Source organism: Melozone crissalis, unplaced genomic scaffold (genome assembly GCF_028551555.1).
Source record: "Melozone crissalis strain CALT ecotype California unplaced genomic scaffold, PUWL_Pcris_2 ptg000042l_1, whole genome shotgun sequence".
Classification (NCBI taxonomy): domain Eukaryota; kingdom Metazoa; phylum Chordata; class Aves; order Passeriformes; family Passerellidae; genus Melozone; species Melozone crissalis.
This window is the reverse complement of record NW_026535820.1, coordinates 43,162,947-43,183,420: the sequence shown is the minus strand read 5'-3', so window position 1 is coordinate 43,183,420 and position 20,474 is coordinate 43,162,947. Positions and strand designations below refer to the sequence as shown.

At 41.7% G+C, this 20,474-nt stretch overlaps 1 protein-coding gene across 5 annotated transcripts in view; it reads left to right on the top strand.

Annotated features, from left to right (window-relative positions):
- The window catches only part of CTNND2 (catenin delta 2), a 639,750-nt gene that overhangs the window by 363,696 nt on the left and 255,580 nt on the right, over positions 1–20,474 (top strand). For 4 of the 5 annotated variants that reach the window (XM_054284533.1, XM_054284531.1, XM_054284532.1 and 1 more), the window contains one exon: positions 6,502–7,069. In XM_054284533.1, the coding sequence (XP_054140508.1) occupies positions 6,502–7,069 (568 nt within the window). The remainder of the gene's footprint in view (positions 1–6,501; positions 7,070–20,474) is intronic. The other variant, XM_054284535.1, reaches the window with a different exon arrangement.

Here is a 20,474-nt window from a genome sequence, read left to right as displayed (position 1 = left end):
GAATTTATGTAGGGGGAATTTTTTTTTCATTGGAATTACACTGGTCAGACATTGCTTTGATCTGAGAAGCTCTCATGAACCCTCACTTCAGAGAGAACTGGTTTCCTTCAGAAAGGTAATTAGTAAGGCAACATTCCCTATCCTTTGTTTTTCTTGGTATGAGAGGACAGAAAATAGATGTTCTTTTTTTTTTCATACACATTGTAGGATAGATATTCCTGCAGAAGAATAATTCAGAGAACTTAATTTTTCACACCATGACACTGCAAAAGATGCCTGACAACTTCAGATGAATTTATATATATTTTGAAAATACTTACAAACTGCCACATAAACTATTAATTAATACCATTAAAAGTATGTAAAAGGGGTTTTAATAGAGGTAAACAGGAAGAGGAAAATTCAAAAGTCAAAATTAAAAAATTCTGAATATGACCATTGCTGATCCCACAATTACAGGGGGAAAAAGAAGTCAATCCTAAGAATTGTTTTGCTATACCTATTATAATTAAAATAAGCCTCAGGAGCTGAAGCTTCTCAGATTGTGATAATTTCCTTTGGTATTTGTTCAAGGAATATAGCTATCTCTCAACATGAATGATAGTCCAAATGCTTGCAAAAAAAAAATGTAAATAGTCCCAAGGCCAGCTGTGACAGCAAGAACAATTTGTGAAAATGCAATTGTATAAAAAAGAGAAACTAATTAGTCTTGGGACTTCCTGTATAGTGTTGCAAAGTGCAATCTAACATTTTTGTCAATTTGGTGGAGTTCAGTATAGATCAGAGTTTTTCCAGTGCTTTGCCTACTTTTGAACATAAAACTTTAATCTTCTAAATACTACCGGGACACATTTCTTAGCAAAAACTGCTCCTCTAGCAGGGAATTACTCTGCTTCCCCACTGAAAACTGCTTTTCAAACTCAGTGTCCAACCAGGCTTAGTGCAACTTGGAGAATGATCATCCTATGATGCAGAGATACCAAAGGAGTATAAAGTACAGCATGTAGTAAATAGTTTTCTGCATGCTCTGCCATGTGTTTGCAAGGGGACAGGAAAGGAAGTTTAGGTTCTGGATGAGGACTCGTTTAGCTGTTGGTAATGTTAAGTCTTTTCAGAGGCTGTGGCTGCAACACAGGTAAATCCCTACTGTGTTGCCGTATCCTGTGCACCTGATGCTTTTGGACTGAATAAGCTGGCACAGAATTGGAAAACCTTGAAATCAAAAAAGTATATGGAAATTAAAGGTGATTAAAAAGTCTTGAAAACACATTTTACAGTTAGTGTTCTAACTTGTTTCCTTTTCCCTAGAAACAAGTTTGTCAGACCACCACACCTCACTAGCAAATGAGTGCTAGAATGCATTAAGTTTTTAAGCAGAATCTGTGTACTGGCCACAAGGTAACAGGTTGAGTGATAACCTACCCAGACGAAAGCTAAAATAAATATTTCCCTTCTGGTAGGTATGGCCAATGACAGTGTGTTTAAAACCAAATTCCAAATATAAACCTAAGAATTTTTCTGTCATAAAGGAAACAAGATGAAATCTTAAAACAGATGACTCCTATTACAGCACTCAGAAAACAATTCACTAGTAGAGATTATGGCAGTGGAAATCTGCAATGCTGCTTTGATTCTGCAGTAGGTAATGACTGTAGCATTCACTGCTGCTTTAAAACCAGAGATGGACCATCTCTGGACACTTTGAGAAGGTCTCACACCATTCTGTTTGTGGATGTAGAAGACTAAAATTACCTACCTTCATCTATATGTATGACCTTTGAGAGCAGGATCGGGTAGGCTGACAAATTTTCCTAATAGTGTTGGAATTTTGGAATGGAACGATGGAACAAAATCAGGAGAAAGAGATGGAATAGGCCATATTTGAGGGATCCAGAGGTGTAGTCTAGCATCTGTTTTTGTGTAAGAGCATTTGAACATAGGTAGCATCTTTCTAGTCAGGTCAGGAACTTAAAAATTACATTAAAGTAGTCTTGTGGAAGAAAGGCCCTTCTGTAGGTGCTGGCCAAAGACTGAAGGGTGCATTCCAAGCCTAGAGAAAGTTATGCAATTTCCATGCCCTCTTGTTCTCTTTGTGAGAGTGTTGATTGAGGCATTGGACCACAGCAGAGTGATGCCTTGAGTGAAGCCTTATGGAAGGTTCTTTGGGCTTACAGGAAGAAAAGGAGCCCTCAACAGACTGGCAAGTCTAGCAGTCTCTGAAAAAGCTCAGAGCATCACTGAGACTGTGAAACGGAGCTGCACCTGTGGAATGTCTCTAGAAAACCCTGGTCAGGATGAACATTTTTTCTGCCTAAAGCTACCAACACACACCAATAGTTAAAAGCCAAAGGGGCCTGGAGGGAGGTTTTCTACTCAACTTGGAAAATGCTCCCTAAAATCAAGAGAAAGGGTCTCCTCAGGGACAACGGTGCTCTGTATATGACTATGTTAGTATTCATCAGATGTGACTTATTTGAGATTTATAAAGGCAAAGAGATCCAGAGAGAAAAATGAGCTAAAAACTGGCACTGGTATTTACTGCTAAACTAAAGTTCATCCAAACCTAAGATGGGCATGCAGACTTACTCAAACCTCTGGGAGCAATCTCCAAGAATCAATACACTGATTCATATTAGCAGCTGACCCCAAAGTTTCACTTAAAGCTGTCTAGCCATTTTGTAATTCCTTATCCATGAAAAATTTTCTGCAGAATAAATAAGTCAACACAGTTATTTGGCCCTCTCGATTCTACTCTGTAGAACAGAAATCTTACATTGCAGTCTTCTATTTACTCTTTCTTGGGTAAAGTTCCAATTTAAGTTATCAATTGGATTGTAAAAACAAACAAACAAAAACCAAACAAAAAAAAAAAAAAACAAAAAAACCCCAAAAAAGCCAAACAACAACAAAAGAATCCCCACACAAGAACAACCAAATGACCAAAAAAACCACAAAAAAACCCAACCCCCAAAAAACTAATTTCCTGGAATTATGGGCATTAAATGCTTGAATGAACAGGCAAACAACAGTTAGACTGTTCTCTAGTCTCCTATAACCTAACTGGATACCCCCAGTAATTTTCTGTATGAAGCTCTAAAGATACTGTTTTGAATCAGTAGAAAATTATCTTCTTAGTAACATTAAATGGGAAAGAAAATATTTTTATAGCTGTGTTAATGTTCTCATGTTTTTTTCACACATTCCTGTTTCTAAAAAGGATATACCAGAATCCATATATTGAATCGAAATAAGCAAGGCTACTTTTTGTTGGGATGCCAGGGAAATCAAACCCCTGTGTCTTGGAATAGATATTCATAGGGCTGTAGTAAGAAAGTCCTTGATTTTTATTCACATCTATGAAATAGGATGATGGTAGAGAATATAATTACTGAGAAGCAAATTTGCTCTTAGTTTATTAGCTTAAACACAGTTTTGTTATCAGGTTGACAAAAAGAATGGATAAATGGAAAAAATAAGGGAAAAACACCACTGTATTTTATTCTTCCATACAAAGTATGTCACATTGCAGGGTGAACAATAATGTGTCTTTGTGTCTGTCTTAAGCCAGAGACAGGGAGAAACACAATGAAAAACTAAACTGCATTTTGTCTCTGAAAAGATGTGTGGAGAATGTTACTGCACACTTGGCCCTTTGAAAAAACCTAAGAACCTCACGGTGCATTTAAGACAGGTCTGAGATTAGTCACATCCTAGAAAATACTGCATGCTAGTGTTTTCATTGCAATCTGTTCATCCATAAGTTCTCTCCTTCACACAGAGCACATGCTTAGCTTTTTAGGAAGTGATATACACTGCATTTTTAATTAAGCATTTAATTATTGTGTCTCACCACTACACCTTGTTCCCTATAACAAATCATCAGGAAATAGGATTTTTGGGTTTTTTTTGAATTAGTGCTTGCAGAATGCTCACAGCTTTATAGAGATTTATTAGGAATATGGGATAATACTGGTTTACTTGAAATTAATTACTGTAAATCCTTGACACATTAAGCAGTGTAGAAGTAGATTAGTAAAAGAAATTGTGTATACATGATGACAGTACTTGCCTAAAACCTTTAGCATCAACAGCAAACTGTTAAAGTTACCAGTGTGTTGAAGAAGTAATTGGTGCACTGGTAACATTGCAAAAGACTGTATTTTGGAGCACTGTTTATTAGAAAATTATTATTATTATGCCACTTAACAGTCCAAAAAGTAAAATTTATTAACAAATATCAATTGATAATGTAGCTAGTTTGAATGACATTTTGTTAAGTGCAAAATTTGCTCTGCCCATGTTGTCTTAAATCATATCGACCTTTTTTTTTGTCTAATGAAAGTTGTTGCCATATAGTCTAAACCTGGAAAATGAAAACTGTACTCCTGTCAAATACATTATTGGACAGTCAGCTGAAGATTAGTCCTTCTTTCCACTTTAAAGCATATATGGTAAGTAGCTCAGTGTGAAAGTAGCTTTGAAAAGTTTGCTGGTGTTCCCACAGTTTTCCTTCTTGGTTTTTGTTAGGAGCCTTTCAAGTGAGCAACTTGAGCTTGCTGACCATTTTTGAGAATGTCAAGACTTGTACTTGAAGGTGTGGTGTTTGTCACTCGCTGCTGCAATCCCAATAGTCCAGCTCAAAAGAGAGCAGCTACTTCCATCTGTGAGCCCCTTGCTCACCTGGCACTCGCCATACAGAGCACCTGGAGTGGGACAGTTTACGTTTCATTTATGTGTAAAGTCATTGCTCTGTGAGCTGCACAGCCAGGGAGGTTTGGCTCTGGCAGTGCTCTCTGAAGAAGCCTGAGCAATGCCAGTGCTGGTAGCTTCTTCCATGCGACTAGCAACTGGGAGCAAAGCTCCAGGAGGAGCTTCTCCAAAGCCTTGTTTCTTGTCTCTGTCTAGGAAAATACATATTCTTCCTCCAGACACAAAGCATTTAAGATGAAGGGCAGGCTCCAAAAGTAAAAAAAAACCCCACAAACATTTCCAGTGGGTGTACATAGGAAGAAGTACAGATTTCTGGCATTTTGAATATTGTTTATTTTCTGCTGTGATTAGTTATGCTGTCCTCCGTTCCTGACCAAATCCTTTATTGAGTATCCTAGTGCAAATAAATCAAATTTCTTACCAGGAACATGGTGCTTTTGCCCACTTGTTTTTTTGTAGGATGCTACTGGAAAATCACATTGCTATTCAATGTATAACAATGCTACTGTTGGCATTCACAACACCTCTTTGAATTGAGTCACAAAATTCATCATTCTCATTTTAAAGCTTCTTCTGGCTAAGGAAATCAGTAGCTGAGAGGCGTGTGCATGTGTTCGGGCAAAGCATCGGTCAGACTGATTCAAACTATGCTGTCAACTCTGAGGATCCAGAGCACTTTTTGAGGTTTCAAGTAAATCCCCTGCCTAACCAGAAAAAAAACAGTATCTGAATCTAACAGCACATCTTCCAACAGAGCACTGAACTCTCCCTCACTGCGGGGTGCAGTTACGAGAGGATTTTAATGTTACCAGACTCACAGATGATCTCTTGAGCCTAAGATCCCCGATAAAAAAAAAAGGGGGGGAGCCGCCTGTGTGTAAGGGCAAGCTCCATCCTCTGCGGCTTCAGAAGCGGCTCAGGCACAGAACCGAAATTTCTCATAGGCAGTATCTCCCGAGGATTTTCTCTCGCTCCCTCATCCCAGCCCCCCTCAATTACTGGTCTTAGAGGGAGCTCAGCGCTCCCTTGCCGGCGGCCAGCGGGTCGGCGCAGGGAGCTCTCTCCCTCCTTGTCTGTGCAGATTCCCCGCTGGATGCGGCCCAGGGAAGCGCCCGGCCCCGGCAGCTCCTCCCGTACCCCCCGCCCCCTTCGTGCCGCGTAACTGAGTGCGAGGCGGCCGCTCGCTGTGCCGTGCCGTGCCGTGCTGTGCGGGCGGCTCGGCGTGCACCGGCCCGGGCTTCCCCTCCCTCTGCCCCTTCACACAGGTGCGGCCCGCGGGGAGCAGGGAGCTCCCGGTGCGGTGCCTCTCCTCGTTAGGGACACAGGTTGCTGGAAACCGAGGAAAGTTACTCGATTAAAGGCTTTTCCGAGGCTTCGGCCGCTCTTCTCTAATGTATGCAGAATAAAGGGGCGCGGGCGTATTTATCTGTGTGTATGTACGTACGTAAGTATTTGACCCGGGGCTAAACCCTGCCTGATTTAGGGGTTGGCAGGCGAGCGCATTCCGGAGCCGACGCCCCGGAGCGCTGTGCCCCACGGCCGGGTGCCGGCTTCAGCCGTCGGGGGGAGTTTCCACACCTCTCGGGCCGAGCCGGCGGCTGGTTTTTTCCCTGAAAGGCCGGGAATGCTTTAGCAGATTACCGACTCCCGTAATCCCGCGGGCGCCGGGTGCCGGCCTGGTTCGAGGTCAGCGAGGGGGCTGCTCCGGCCGGCGGGCCCGCACCGCCCCGCGGAGGGCCGGGGGAGCCGGGCGCCCGCCGCCGCTGACGCCTCTGCCTTTCCTTCCCGCAGCAGGGCCCGGGGGGCCGCGGCGCCCACCCGGGCGGCCCGGAGCCGCCGCCGCCGCCCGCCGCCCCGCAGCCGCGGGAGCCCTTCGCGCCCAGCCACGGCAGCGCCTTCCACCTGCCCGAGCCCCAGCACGCCGCCGCGCTCTACTACGCCAGCTCCACGCTGCCGGCGCAGCGGGTGAGCTCCCCGCTGCCCGCCCAGCCCGGCGGCTCCCCCACCAAGCTGCCGCGGGCCGGCTCCGCCGCCGAGGGCGCCGCCTACGCCACCGCGCAGCGCCTCTCCTCCCCGAAGCAGTCCCCCAGCCGCCTGGCCAAGTCCTACAGCACCAGCTCGCCCATCAACATCGTCGTCTCCTCGGCGGGACTGTCGCCGTCCCCCATCCGAGTGACCTCCCCGCCCACCGTCCAGTCTAACATTTCCTCCTCTCCTATCCACCAGTTAAGCTCCACCATCGGCACTTACGCCACCCTGTCGCCTACCAAGCGGCTTGTTCACGCTGCCGATCAGTACAACAAGCACTCCCAGGAGCTGTACGCCACCGCCACCCTGCAGAGACCCGGCTCCCTCGCAGGTAAAACCGCGGCCGGCAGCGCCTCGGGTCCGCGGCGAGGCCGGGGCTGCGCGGGGCCGGCGCGCCCGCGGAGGGGGGCGGCGAGGGGCGGCGAGGGGCGAGGGACGAGGGACGGCGTGAGGCGGGGGGGCAGGGCCGCCGGCCGGGAACGGGAGGGAGGGAGCGGGGGGCGTTTGACAGGAGAACGGCACTTGGGGGAATTGCGGGTGGGTTTCATCCCGGGCCGTGCTGGGAGGCTGCCTGCCGCTGCTTGAGCGAAGTACCTGAGTTGTCCCGGCCCGTGCCGCCCTCCCGGCGCCGGGCAGGTGTGCGCGCGGCCGGGGGTGCGGGGCTCGCCGCGCTCCCCGCTGTGACCCGCGGTGCGGGTGGGGGGTTTGTTACTATGGCGAATCTCTTCTCTGCCGCCATCAGAACCTCTGAGCCTTTTGCAGGGAATCGCTTTTCCCCGGATTTACAGGCGGCTCAGGCGTACTTGACAAGTTTGGGGTTACTTAGCAGGAACTCCCGGTGTACCGAGTCGTGCCGACTAAGAGGTAGCGGTGATTTGGCTCCGAGTGCTCTTTGGGGAACAGGCTGTTACAGCTGATTTCATGTCTCTGTAAACGCAGACTTTGAGCAGATCCAAGAAGTGAGATACTGGTGCGCTGTTCTCTAAACCATCTCTTTGCTAAACTGAGCATCCTTCAGGGGTGGGTTTTTTGTGTTCTCAAAATTTTCAGTTTCATTGCTATAGTAACAGCTGCTATGCTCATATGTTCTCTTGTGTGACATAAATAGATTTGAAGATAAATAGGATACATGAAGAAGTTAGGCTGAGTTTATCAGTCAGGTACACAAGTCTCTTACTGGAGTGAGGACCTCACCCCCCTTTCTCCTCTCACCCACCTCCCCTCCCCCACTCCAGCTGTTGTCAGCATCCTATACAATTCCTGTGTGTCGAAACACACAGATGGAATTAACTAATAATAAAATACTGTTTTGATCTATCTCCTTGTAAGAACTATTTGCTGGATTTTTTTTTTTCATATTTAAAGGGCAGGAATTTTAGAACTTTATATCTTTATATATATATATACAACACCACATTTTAATTTCAGAATGAGTAAAGTGACAGTATCATTAAATTAAGGTGAAATTCAAGATCTCGGGATGCTTGTATCAAGCCTGTTGGCAAATACTGAGTCTCAGAATACCAAGTGGTTTATTTACCATTTATATTAATACAACTTTTTCTTGCTGTAGTCCATTACACTGTTGGCCACAAGTATTAAATACTGCCTTTGTACAGTGGAAATTAAGGATTGCCACAGACTTTGTATTTTAGGTAGTTTTATAACTTAGTTGTATAGCAAGAGTTTGAGTCTAAAAAGGCATGGATGTCAGCATCATTGATGTCAGCATCAAGGGAATGGAGAAAAAAAATCGATTTAAAACTTATATACCTGTGGCTATAAGCTATTAGTATTTGCCTGATTTTTCTTACCTTTATTCTAGGATAGAAGTATTTGCTTTGGGAAGTTTCTAACAGGCAAAGTACTTTTTCCTGTTTGTGGACTGTTAGCATTGACATTTGTATTGTGTTAGGGGTTTGGTTTTGGTTTTTTTTAAAGAAGGCATCTTTGTATCATTGCAGCATCAAGTCTGTCATGGTAGCTTAGTCCAAAACTTTTTTATTTAGGGGTTAAGGTCCAGCATAATGACTCTGAAGTGCTACAGAAGCTGTTTGTCCTGAGCTAGATCCAAGTTGAAACTTGGGTTTAGGCTCTTTTGGCCTTCTTGGCCAATAATGCTTCTATAGACATTCCTAACAGAATTTTCTACTTTGTTTTGAATGAAAGTTAAGGAACTGACGTTAATTTTCTTGGATTGCTTTTAAATAAAAGCTTTTGGTAAGACTTCTGCATCTTGCATAACCTGCATCTTTTTAAAGCCTACTGCAGGGCGTTGCCTGATTTACTGATTTATGGCTTTGGTGAAATAAAAAGCCTGTAGATGATACATGCATTTAGGAATTAATTAGGAAATGGCTGGTGTATATTGTGTGGATTTTCCTATAGGAGGGAAGTAGTGATTGACCATTTGAGTTTGCTGTTGAGTTTGTAAAAATTGATAAAGCAGCACTAACTTTGCTTAGTGCTGGGCTGATCAGAGCAAACATAACAATCAACTGGGTCACTCATCCCTTAGGGATTTGATTTTAAGATATGTAAAACCCCTTGTTGTTTTATTTTATAACAAATGGAAAATCGTGTAACTTGAGTAAGTATTAGGTGGCAGACCTGGAGAGAGAAAGTTTTGCTACTTCAAAGACTCAGTGTAAGCAAGGGTATGTTAGTAAATACCTTTTCTTTTTTTTTCTCCACAGTGGTGACATGCCTTTCAAGTAGTTCTTGAAAGGAGCTCTCTCACATGATCCATTCTTTTGCAAAGGTTTTCTATTGTGTGCTCCTACCCCTTATTTTCCACTGCCATTCTTATGCACGTTCCTCATGGCCTGACTGCCATCCCAGAGTTACACATTTGCCAGCAGTGTTAAGTGCCTGACTAATCTTCTAGACTTTCACTGGATTCACTGAAGCCAATGGACTACTCAGAGGCTTAAAATTAACATATGCTTTAGGGTTAGCCAGGATCAGATGTTACAGATACTACTGAGGTAATCTTAATTTCTTCCTTCCTTCTGTAAGTATTTTTGCTCAGAATAGGTTTGGAATTTGGGCTCTAAGTATATTATATTTTTGCAGGAGTTTTTCAGTCATTGTGTTAGAAATCAAACCCACTGAGAAGGAAAGCAAGCAACTGTACTTTGAAAAACTAATGTTCAATAAATAGTGGTTTTGTTTCTTGTTCAAAACATCCAAAGATGAGTTGAAGTTTTTTGGGGTTTTTGAGAGAGAGAGAGAGAGAGGAGGAGGAGGAGGAAGAATGGAGAACAGTTGTCACATTGCACTGATTGATGGTTTGCCTACTGTGATTAATGTGAAGTTGCATTGGCATGTATGTGTCATCACAGGGATGATGTTATACTAAGTAATCTTTTTTATATCTGGCAATAAAAAAATAAGTATTTGTAGTAATTACTAAAACCACAAATGATGCATTTGTTTTAATTATTTTTGCATTATACTAGAAATTTGTCCTGGAGCTATCTAGTTCATGAATACTACTGGGTTTCAGTGTGCTAAACAAGCCAAACTGTATCAGTGCCAGACTTAGATATTTAAAAGAGAAAACATTCAGATAAGATCCATTTTTTAAAAAAAATCAAGTAAAAAGTTACATAGATGACCCAAAATATAATCTGTCGGAGACTTAACTGAGGAGATGGCATTATTTATGTTAATTTCCTACAAATTTGATTATGAAACAACTTGAAATTTTAAAAATGGCAATTCTTAGACTTCATCCTGAATTTCAAATGAGACATGCAACAGTGTGCAATGACTCAGTTTTAACCGAGTAACCTTAGAAACGTCTTCAGAAATGGCTTTTAGTCTAGTTATATTTGAGCTGCTGCCACTGCCAAGTGTGTGTGTATGGGTGTGTGTGTACATGTGTATATAGTGGCTCTGGTGAGTGTACATTTGCTGTGTTTATTCTTAGTCTAGCTGCTTCATTGCTATGATCTGCAGTTACAGTTTTAGAAGTAGTTTTCTGCTCTGCACTGCTCCAAAGCATATTCGACTGTCTGTTCAAGCAGCGATCCAAATCCAGAAAGCACAGTTTGTAAATACCTTCTTGCAGCTTCCACACCTGCACTGAGCTTCAGAGTGCTGCTGGGAGCCAGACTCACCAAAGCAGCCCGTTTTGCCCGGAAGAAGGAGTGTTTAGGACAGTAAGCAGCAGAAACTCTTGCTGGGAAAACTCTTTCAGGAGGCAGGTCGTGGCACAGGTGCCCACTCTTCACGCTCTTCTGAAGCATCTTCTGGTGGGCAGAATCAGACAGACAGTGCTAGAGGAGTACTGAGTTTATTTAGGAGCAAAGGGGAAGGAGGCAGTCAAACTGTGTTGTTCATGTGGTTTGTGCCTCAGGTTATGTCCCTGGGAGCAGCCCCAATGTTACAAAGCCATTCCTGTCTCTTCATCCAGGTTTAGGGAAGACTAGGGACATGCAAAGCAATGGAAAGTAGTTTTATGTATTGCCTTATTACAGAAAATTCAAAGGAGAGTAATCCTGCTTGAAAACTGCACCATATTTCATAAACTGTACTAAAAGGTTAAGTTTAAGAAATGAGTGTTGGTGTGAATCACTTGATGTAATGTTAGATGGAAAGAATATTACACAGCTATCTTTCATGTAGTGGTGACACATTTCACTGAAAGAAGAGCTGCAGCATCCCTCTAGACAGCTCTGCTTCTACCAGTGTTGAAAACATCAGTGCTCAGCCTGGTGTTTATAATCTTCTTTCAAGGAAAACAAAATGGAAAAGAATTTTTCCTTTCTGAAGAGGACCGTTTGTATGCAAGTGTAATACTAACATTAAAATAACAGCAGTTTATAAAAATGTGGCATGGGTTAATACATAAAATATGCTTTCCACTCCTTGTTGAGCAAAGAGTTCTAAATTTATCAGGCTCTTAATTGGTTCCTTCTGCTCCTTCATATGTCTTGCCTCACTCATCTCTCTTTGCTGAGGACCATCCTTTATCCTTTCTCCTTCTGTAAGCTTTTCAGTGTATATGATGTGTTGAACCCTGGTTTCCTGTTGGGGCTTAGGCAGGACTTCTATTTGGTGTGGTGAGTGTTGACATGTTAAAGCATGTCAGTGTGTAGTCAGGGGCACAGAACAGCTTAAGCAACTTTCTGTGGGATAACTGATGTACATTATTATTAGCATGGATTAATGTTTCCTTTTGATTGCACGAAAATATTGGATCATCTGTATATCACTAGTTCATTGCCATCTTTAAAAAGATTATCTTGTTAAGTGTTAGAGGTCTCCAGTAAATCACACTTCACTTGTACTTGTGCTTGAAGAGCTGCATTACTGTTAACTTGCAGCCAAAGTAAATCTAGAATTAAAAGTTCCCTGTGCCTTTAAACCCCCACCTGAGACACAGGGCTGACCTAATAAAGTAGTCTAGGTGTGATGTGCCCATTGTACATTTTTGGACAGGCAAGGAAGAAAAATATTTGAATTTTTTTTTGCCTTTAAGATAAGCTCTTGGACCATCTATATGATTGATCATAACAGAAAGGACACTCAGTTGTTTCCCGTAACTATTCTGTATTTTTACAGAATCCCGAGAGTATCTATTTTATAGAGAGAACCAAATTGCTTCATTAATTTTAACCAAAGTAGTTTTCCATAGATTTTTTTTTCTAAGTTTTTTTTTGTTTGTTTGGTTGGTTTTTTTTGTTTTGTTTTTATTAGCTGGAAAATTCCTTTATCTGCTGCCAGAGCCTTTACACATGAGAACACTGTTAATGCTCTTTTATTCTGGGACAGACACTGCAGTCTTAGGAGTTTTTTCTTCTCCTTTTACTCTTTTTTGTTTTGAGACTCTTTCTTTCAGATAAGAAAACAAAGTGGAAGATTTTGAGTAATATGCAGCAAAATATCAGATATTAATTAGAACATGGAATTTGGTGTCTTTCAAGATACAAACTTACTTGCTCCCACATTGCAACCTGGAGGTTAGGTATGCTGGTGTTACTTTAGAGTTGATACAAATGTACAACTAAATGTTCACTTTGATTTTCTTTGCCGCTTATTCTACCTATTTCTTTAGCGATAGTTGTGTTTCTAATTGTTACAACTGGAACCTTTACAATTGCGCTTAATTCCAGTTTGGAAAAGGTATCCGCAATGGACAGTGTACAGCAAGAAAGCAGAAGGAATAAGGTGGATGACTTTGAATTATGTTATTATTGCCATGATTTTTGCTCCTGTATTTTTCAGATTTAGATCACATGAAATTAACTTGCTCGTAGGAGAGGAATAATTGACAAGAGCCAAATACAGAAGCCCGATGTGCATCTTTGAGTTAATGGTCTTGATGTTAGCTCCCAATGTGAGCAAACACAAAAAAGATGTCTAAACTTGGGTCCTGTTCTTTCACTGATTACCACCTTTCCCTTTGCTTCCCATTCTTGATAAGGGACATTGTTTGGCTGATCCTCCTAATGATCTTTCAGAGGGGTGTTAAATCAAATAACATTGCAGACTAACAAGCTTTTTGGGCAAAGAGCACCAGTCTGCAGTACTGCTGGAAATGAGTTCAACTTGTATAAAGCTGCAAGTATTTTAATGAAATTACTGGGAAACTGTATGGCAGTGGCTGTTTCTGGGATTTTGGGTGAATGTAACATCAGACATGCTTCTGGGGACTACTGAGGCCTGTGCTGTTGCTTGGTAACCACAAATGTGGTTTCTGGCCTCTGGTCCTGAACTTTAGTAGTGTGCCTAAGAAGGCCAGGATTCAAATTTAAGCATGCAAGTCACTAGAAGAAATTTTTTAAGCATCAGAGCAGAATTTGGAGTGTCTCTGCTTATACACCTGTTGGGCAGGAGGACAAGAAGGAGGTGAAGTTGACAAAAGGTAACAGAGAAGAGTCTCTGTCCCTAGCAGAAGGATCGTTTAGCCAAGGAGCTGGAATTTGCCAGTTTTTCTTGGCTACTGAAATCCAATGGAATGTATGAAGTCAAAGAGCAGTGTTTTGGGAACCTGACTTTATGGAATTTAGGTTAGAGCAATGGAAATACATTAACCAGTGTTGGCACTACAGCTCCTATGCTCGTCTTGCTTATATTGATCTGTGTTCTGTTTAGCATGAGATTGCAGGAAGATAATAGAGCCTCATAAACAATTATACATCCAAACCTTTGGGTCTTAAGGGTGTGCTAGTGAGGCTAAGTCTCATCCTTGCCTATTACAGCCCATTTTTTGCCTTCAGGACACCACCTCAGTGGTGTCCTCATGTACCTATTGTTCCCTTCAGTTGCCATGAGTGTGATTCTGTGCTATAGGTCTTTGGCCTCAAAGTCGCTCCTTGAGGGCAGAGGAGAGTGCTGTTGTATGGGATAGGGAGTATAAGCAAAGGCAAGGTCCCCTTCTATCAAATTTCTGACATTCAATCTTTTATGGCGTGGTTTTATTTCTGCTATACAGTCCAAAATGGGATAACTGTGTTTGTATTGCTTGTGCACTGGGCAAAGAAGGTACATATGAAAGCTGCAGCTTCCTCAGTCTCAAACCCTGTTGCAAGGCGTTATCCAGTAGCCTGGAAATGTTTGTTGCAAAAGTATTGATAAAAAAATGACAGAAATATTATGTTCATCATGGTTTTTGGGTATGTAAGGGATGTGAGAACAAGCCCTTCATTTGTACTGTGGTGGAAAATATCATCCTTTCCAGTTGCTGTGGCACAGAAACTTTTAGTAATAGATGGAGTAGCTCAGATTTAGGAAGCTGGAATGCAGCTCATCAGTAATATAAGTATTAATTTGTTGGCATATCTAATGGCTTTTTGGTTGTTGTGTGCACACACTCTCTTTAAAGCAGTGCAGGTGCCTCTGTCAAGAATAATTAATTATGGCAGAAAGAAGATGGCAAAATGGGCAGTTGTGGAAAACCCCTTTCTTTAAGGCCAAAGCCTGTGTGGGGAGGTTGCCCATGCCTGCCTGTGCCTCATGCAGAGTGCTCATGGGTGAAACACATTACTTGTCAGGGGTAACACCTGCCAGAAGCTAACTGGGCCAAATCTGCTCTATGAGCAATCATGGGAGATAAAATGGGGCAATTCTTCAGTAATCATAAGGTCAAATTTGAAGATGACATAGATGTGGACCTAGAACAGAATACCTTTTGGTTTTATAGAAGTGATATTGGAGAGGACAGAGAGATATTGTCTAATGATAATGAATTCATGGAATTGTACATTATCATAAGCGGTTAGAAGAAAAAGTCACAATTTTATATGCTGATATGAGGAGGACCAAGTGATGACTAATCTTACAATTATAAGGCATGGCATATGAAGCTGCCAGTTGGATCACATAGATTTTTACTAAGTACATCAAGTTGCAACTTACAGTGTGTTAGTGAAGTGTCCCTGCCCATGACAGGGGGTTGAAACTAATCTTTAAGGTCCCTTCCAGCCCAAACCATTCTGCGATGCTATAATAGTAAAGTGCTGTGTTAGTTTGAATACAAGTGGTGTGCAATCTCATGCAATCCTCCCTTTACTGAGGAAATTTTTGCATATGCTTCTCTATATTTACTTCCTCCACAGGGTATGTCTATGTCTTGCCTTATGGCCCCTTATCCTCTCAGTCCAGTCCAGGTGCAGAGCATCCCTTTTATCAGCTAGCCAGCTGTGCTGCTCTTGGGCAGTAAAAGCTTTTGATCTTCCATCTAAAGCTGTCCCTGGGTTTAAAGAGTGCTGCCTGGGAGGAAAGTAAGGTTGGAGAAGAAACTGTGACCCTCTGATACCAGGGCAGATTTCCTGTCATTGGAGAGCAAAATGACACCTCTCCATGGGGCCTTTCCCTCACCCCACTACTGTCCTGAACATCCTAGTTCAGTGGGAATGCAGTCATGTTTACATTTGATCACCAAAAGGTGTCATGAGCTCTTCAAAGTTCTGGGAGCATAGACCATAAAGGAGGGTGAGATGGACTCTTTCAGATATTTGTGGGGGAAGAGAAGGTGGAGAGGGACAAGATGACAGCCCTCTGTGTATTTGGGGCTAATATACCATGGAGAAAGGGAGGACTGAATGAAAGAAAAATTACAGGCCTGCTAATCACAGTTCTCTTTGGACATTACAACATAAACTGATAGAAAGGATAATATAAGAATGAAGGTAGTAAATGGTCAAAGGGATAATTTGCAACAGGAGTTCTCCAAAACCAGATTGTGCTGGAATGACCTACTTACTGACCTTCTCTTAGATGATATTTGATGTCTTTCTATTTCCTGTCAGGGCTCTGAGCATGGATTTTCTGTAGTGCCACTTGGGAAATGTTTACTTAAGCTAGAGAAGATGGATATTCTTGCAAGAGTGTAGTTGGGCAGGGACCTGGGTAAAGGAACATTTTCAGTTTGTCATTTTGAAGATTGAAGTAATGGAAAGGAAGGGTACTCCTAATAAAGTTTCACAAGGAGAACTCTTTTTGGCTACTTGAAAAATACTTTTTCATTTTATTATCTTGGCACAAAACCATGAAATAAGCCAAGGAAACTTCTTGATAGTGGAATATTAGGAGGCATTTTCTGAAGAGAAAAAGATAAATCCTGTGTAGAAAGATGGAAGATGGAAAGATGGAAGGGGAAGAAAAGGATTGGAGCCAAGGTAATAATACACTTAATACTGGTTGCATGTTCAGCATCTTTGGCTGAAAAGAAGAGCAGGAGAATACCTATGTGACCTGGAGTACAGCATATCTCAGCCACCTGTATTAGGAACATAATAGAATATTTCATGGCCTCACAGAACAAGCAAAACTGGGAGCTTTACACAGAGTTTGGACTTCATCTGAAGAACTGCTGTGTACACAGCTGTGACCCTCTGTAGGCAAGAGACACTTTCTAGCCTTCATTTCTTCTGAACTGTCCTGCATGGATTATCAAGAAATAAAGAAGCTTGATGTACACAGACCTGACTTAGTGTTTCTTCCATTTCTTAACAAAGGAGAGGCTGCTAGATTACATAGCTTCTCACAGTAAATAGAGGGTATTTGTTAAGAGTCCTGAGTCCTGGTAAGAATAATTAATTTGATGAAGGATTTACTTTCTTTGAAAAAATACAGGATTAGTTGAGTCCCTGGCAGCTTTTAGTATAGTTCATCTCTGATGAACTATGGTGTGGGGTGTTTGAAACTAGGTGATTTGTAAGGTTCCTTCCAACTCAAGTTTTTATTTCTATAATTCATCTGACCAAGGAGGAAAAGAGAGCTAAAGGTATCTTCTGAGTGGCTTTTTACCATCACCCTTTGATTTTAGGGCTTTGGCTAACTGGCCATGATGTGTTTGACTGGAGCATCTTTGTCAGCTAGTGCTCCTCCATTTTCCCTCAAAAGATTTGAACCTGATAGCCCTAGTGAATACAGTGACCACCCAGCCATGATTGCACTTTGTCTGGCCTCTGACCAAACTTCAAAGTTTTCAAGGTTTATTAGTTGAAATTTTGTGTTTCTTTCTCTCCAGACTTGTAGTTCCTGTGTAGCTCATGTCTTCCTTGTCTGTGTTGCATCTTGAGATGCCTTTGGCAAGAATCAGCTAATGCTTGAGCATAACTGAGCATCTTCTCCAAAGTGATCTAGTTTGTGTCCTACCATGCTTAAGATCCTATCTTGTGAATCCAGAAATTCAAGAATTAATTGTCTTCACTGAAAAACTCTTTTTCTCTGAAGTTTATCAAGGTTGTGGTTGCATGTCACTGCTTTTTTCAGTCAGCAGTAGATTTTGGACCACTTTTGTAAAATCAGGCATACCTGATGCAGGCACAACATAGCTTCAGCCGGCCATATGGCTATGGAAGTGTTGGCTTCACCAGCAAGGCAGCCATTGACATGCAAATAGTGTCAATTTGCATTTATGAATAACCAGTAACTAATGGTGGGGCACTTCGGAATGCCTCAAGTGTTTGTCACCTTTCGACTACATGAATCGCATTCTTCTAATTGGAATTACTGTTAAGCCATTCTTGAGGCAAAACACTTCCAGTAGTTTATTGCAAACTGCTCTGAGCACATTTCTTATGTTCCTTATCTTAGATCTACTTTCCTTTTGCCAGTGCCCTTCTTTCACCATTTGTCTCCTGCAGCATTTGTCATGGCCATCTCATTTTAGCAAGGACTCTCTGTTGGAGTGACAGCCCTCTTTCAGCCTAAGGTTCTTTTCTGGCCATGCTTTTCAGCAATAATCTGAATTTGTGAGGTTAATTGCAAAGTCTGTTTTTCTGTGTTTGTTTCTTTTCTTCTCTGCTCTCTTTTTTTTTTTCCCCTTACAATAAGTTCCTGCTAAAAAGAATCTGTAGCCATCCATTCCTCCTTTGCTTGTTGCTTATTGTGAAAGGTTTTACTTAAGGTATTTTTCTGAGTCTTTGGAGGTTGGATGCTAAATGCATGCTATTGAGTAATTGCTATATTAGTAAGAATAATTAATTAAAAGAGAATTTTATTTTATGGGATGCAACGATTATTTCAGCATAAATTTTAAGTCCTTGAGCTACTCATGTCTTGGTGTTAACAGTATTCCTTTTCTTTGTCTCTACATTCAGCATTTCTTTTATTTAGAGCATCCCTGTTAGAATTGCTTTAGATTATAATGACTTTAGTAATAGGGGATTATTTTAAGTTTTCTAGCAGAGGTCTCAATCGGTACATAATGGAAACAACCTAAAACCAGCTTGAATAATGGTACAATAATCTTTTGAGCATAATTCTAAAAGTGAGTAATTGTGTGTCTAAACTTCTTTACAAGCATAACTAAATTCTTTAGTTCAATTGCATTCAAATTGATTTTTGTATACATTTAATAAAACGTCCATGTTTTAACTCCCATATTTTAAATGCAATGAGTCTCCAATGGATAGTGAAAACTTGATGAGTAATAGAGTATCACAGAATACCCAGAGATATCTTCCCTTTCTTGAATTTGGCATTGAGAAAAAGACAAAGATAATGAACTCCATTTTTTTTCTCCTGGAATGTCACATACTTATACCTCATGTCTTGGTGAAGTCTGGAAACCAGGGACTGCAAGTGTTCACTGAGGAGGAGAAAGCCTCTGGGAGGAGAAAGTGTTTAAGATTCTATCAAAGATGACCTTATATAAAAGAACAAATACTATTAATGCTTTTCTCTATTCTCTTAATGAAAGGCAAGTTTGAATACAAAGATTTACAGATAAAATTTACAAATTTGTTGTTGTTCAGACCTCTAATTGCAATCTTATTGTAAAAGGAATTACAAAAGATAAGTGCCCAACACTTTTCTGTGAGCAAATCCCAGATGCAGTGTCTGAGATTTCAGCCGTGTCTGTCAGAAACTGGAATACAGGTTTTCAAAACAAAAATATTCACAATAAGTTAATACTTTTTAAAAGATGCATGTGTGATTGAGATTCATTAGAACTATGTTGGCCTTTTCCCTGTTAGCAGGAAAACCTCATCTTGGAACAGTGAACTTCTAGGAAGGACATTACCATTAGATAAAGAATTCGGGTTGCCCAGCAAAAGCCAGTTGAGGAATACTGTAGTTGGGCAGACTTGACACTTCATTACCCAATTGAGTTTTGTTTTTTTCTGTTGTTACCTTTTCCAAAGTGTTGCACAGTGACACTTTTTTTTTTTTGTTTGGGAACCACTGTTCCACAAAACACCTTGTGTAACAAATTCTCTGAAAATCTTGAGAATCTCACTTCTAGTTGGATTTAAGCTCTAGATATTCTTTCTGTTCCCTGTGCAGGGAGGAGTTGATGTGGAAAGGTTTTCCCCTTCCCCCTGCACCAGAGCTGCTGTGAGAACTTGCTCCGTTTAAGGTTGACTGAGCTGATGCTTGGTTTGGGGGAAGGCTTCAGAATTGCTGCGGTTTTTAGCTGCTGTGCTTTTCCACAGTGTTAAACACGATCAGAAAGTAAAATTTTCACCAGCAGGCATTATTGCCGTAGTGCCTGATTTGTTTTGCTGGAGGCAGCAGTGCTTCTTAGCAAATCACTCATGCTGCTGGAAGTTGTCTCTAGCCCTCCAAAGACCTTTAGGGTTTTGGATGTTTAGCCTATACTGCTGCTTAAGCAGCAGAAATTGGGTCTCCAAGTTTGCTTAGGTACAGCCATGTGAAAGAGGGAAGACACAGCCTGGGGAATTAAGGATGAACTGTTACTTCCCTTTAGTTTGCAATCCTTGTCAGTGAAGCATTCACTGTGGGGCTTCACAGACTAATCCATAGAGGATTTATTTCTGGATATTTGCTTTTGGGACCTGTCTCATCAATACACCAGTATTTCATTCCTTTCCTGGGAAATCCTGAGTTGAATGCATTGCCACAACCCCTGCATCAGCATAGAGCCCATGGTGCAACACAAACTATTAACATTAAGAATTGGAAATATTAAATTTTTATCTTTTCTAAGATCAAGATAAGCAAAACTTTAAAGTTCTCTGCCACTGCAAAGGCCTCATATTGTTTTCAACAGTCGTGTAGCGGTGGTGAGCTATCCAAACAGCGTCTGCAGAGCTGCTTGGCCGTGTTGCTTGGTAACATCATCCCGTTGCTGAGGCACTCGGCCCTCACTCAAAGTGGGTAGTGAGCAGGAAAGTTAGGAACAGGGATTTGTATAACCAGACAGCAGCATCTGTTCCCATTTGTGCATGGCGCTTCTCTTCCCTTTTCTTGTGAAATTGGCAGGGCTGAGGGGCATGGAAGAGGCAGAGCTTAAAAGAGGGGAGAGAAAAAAC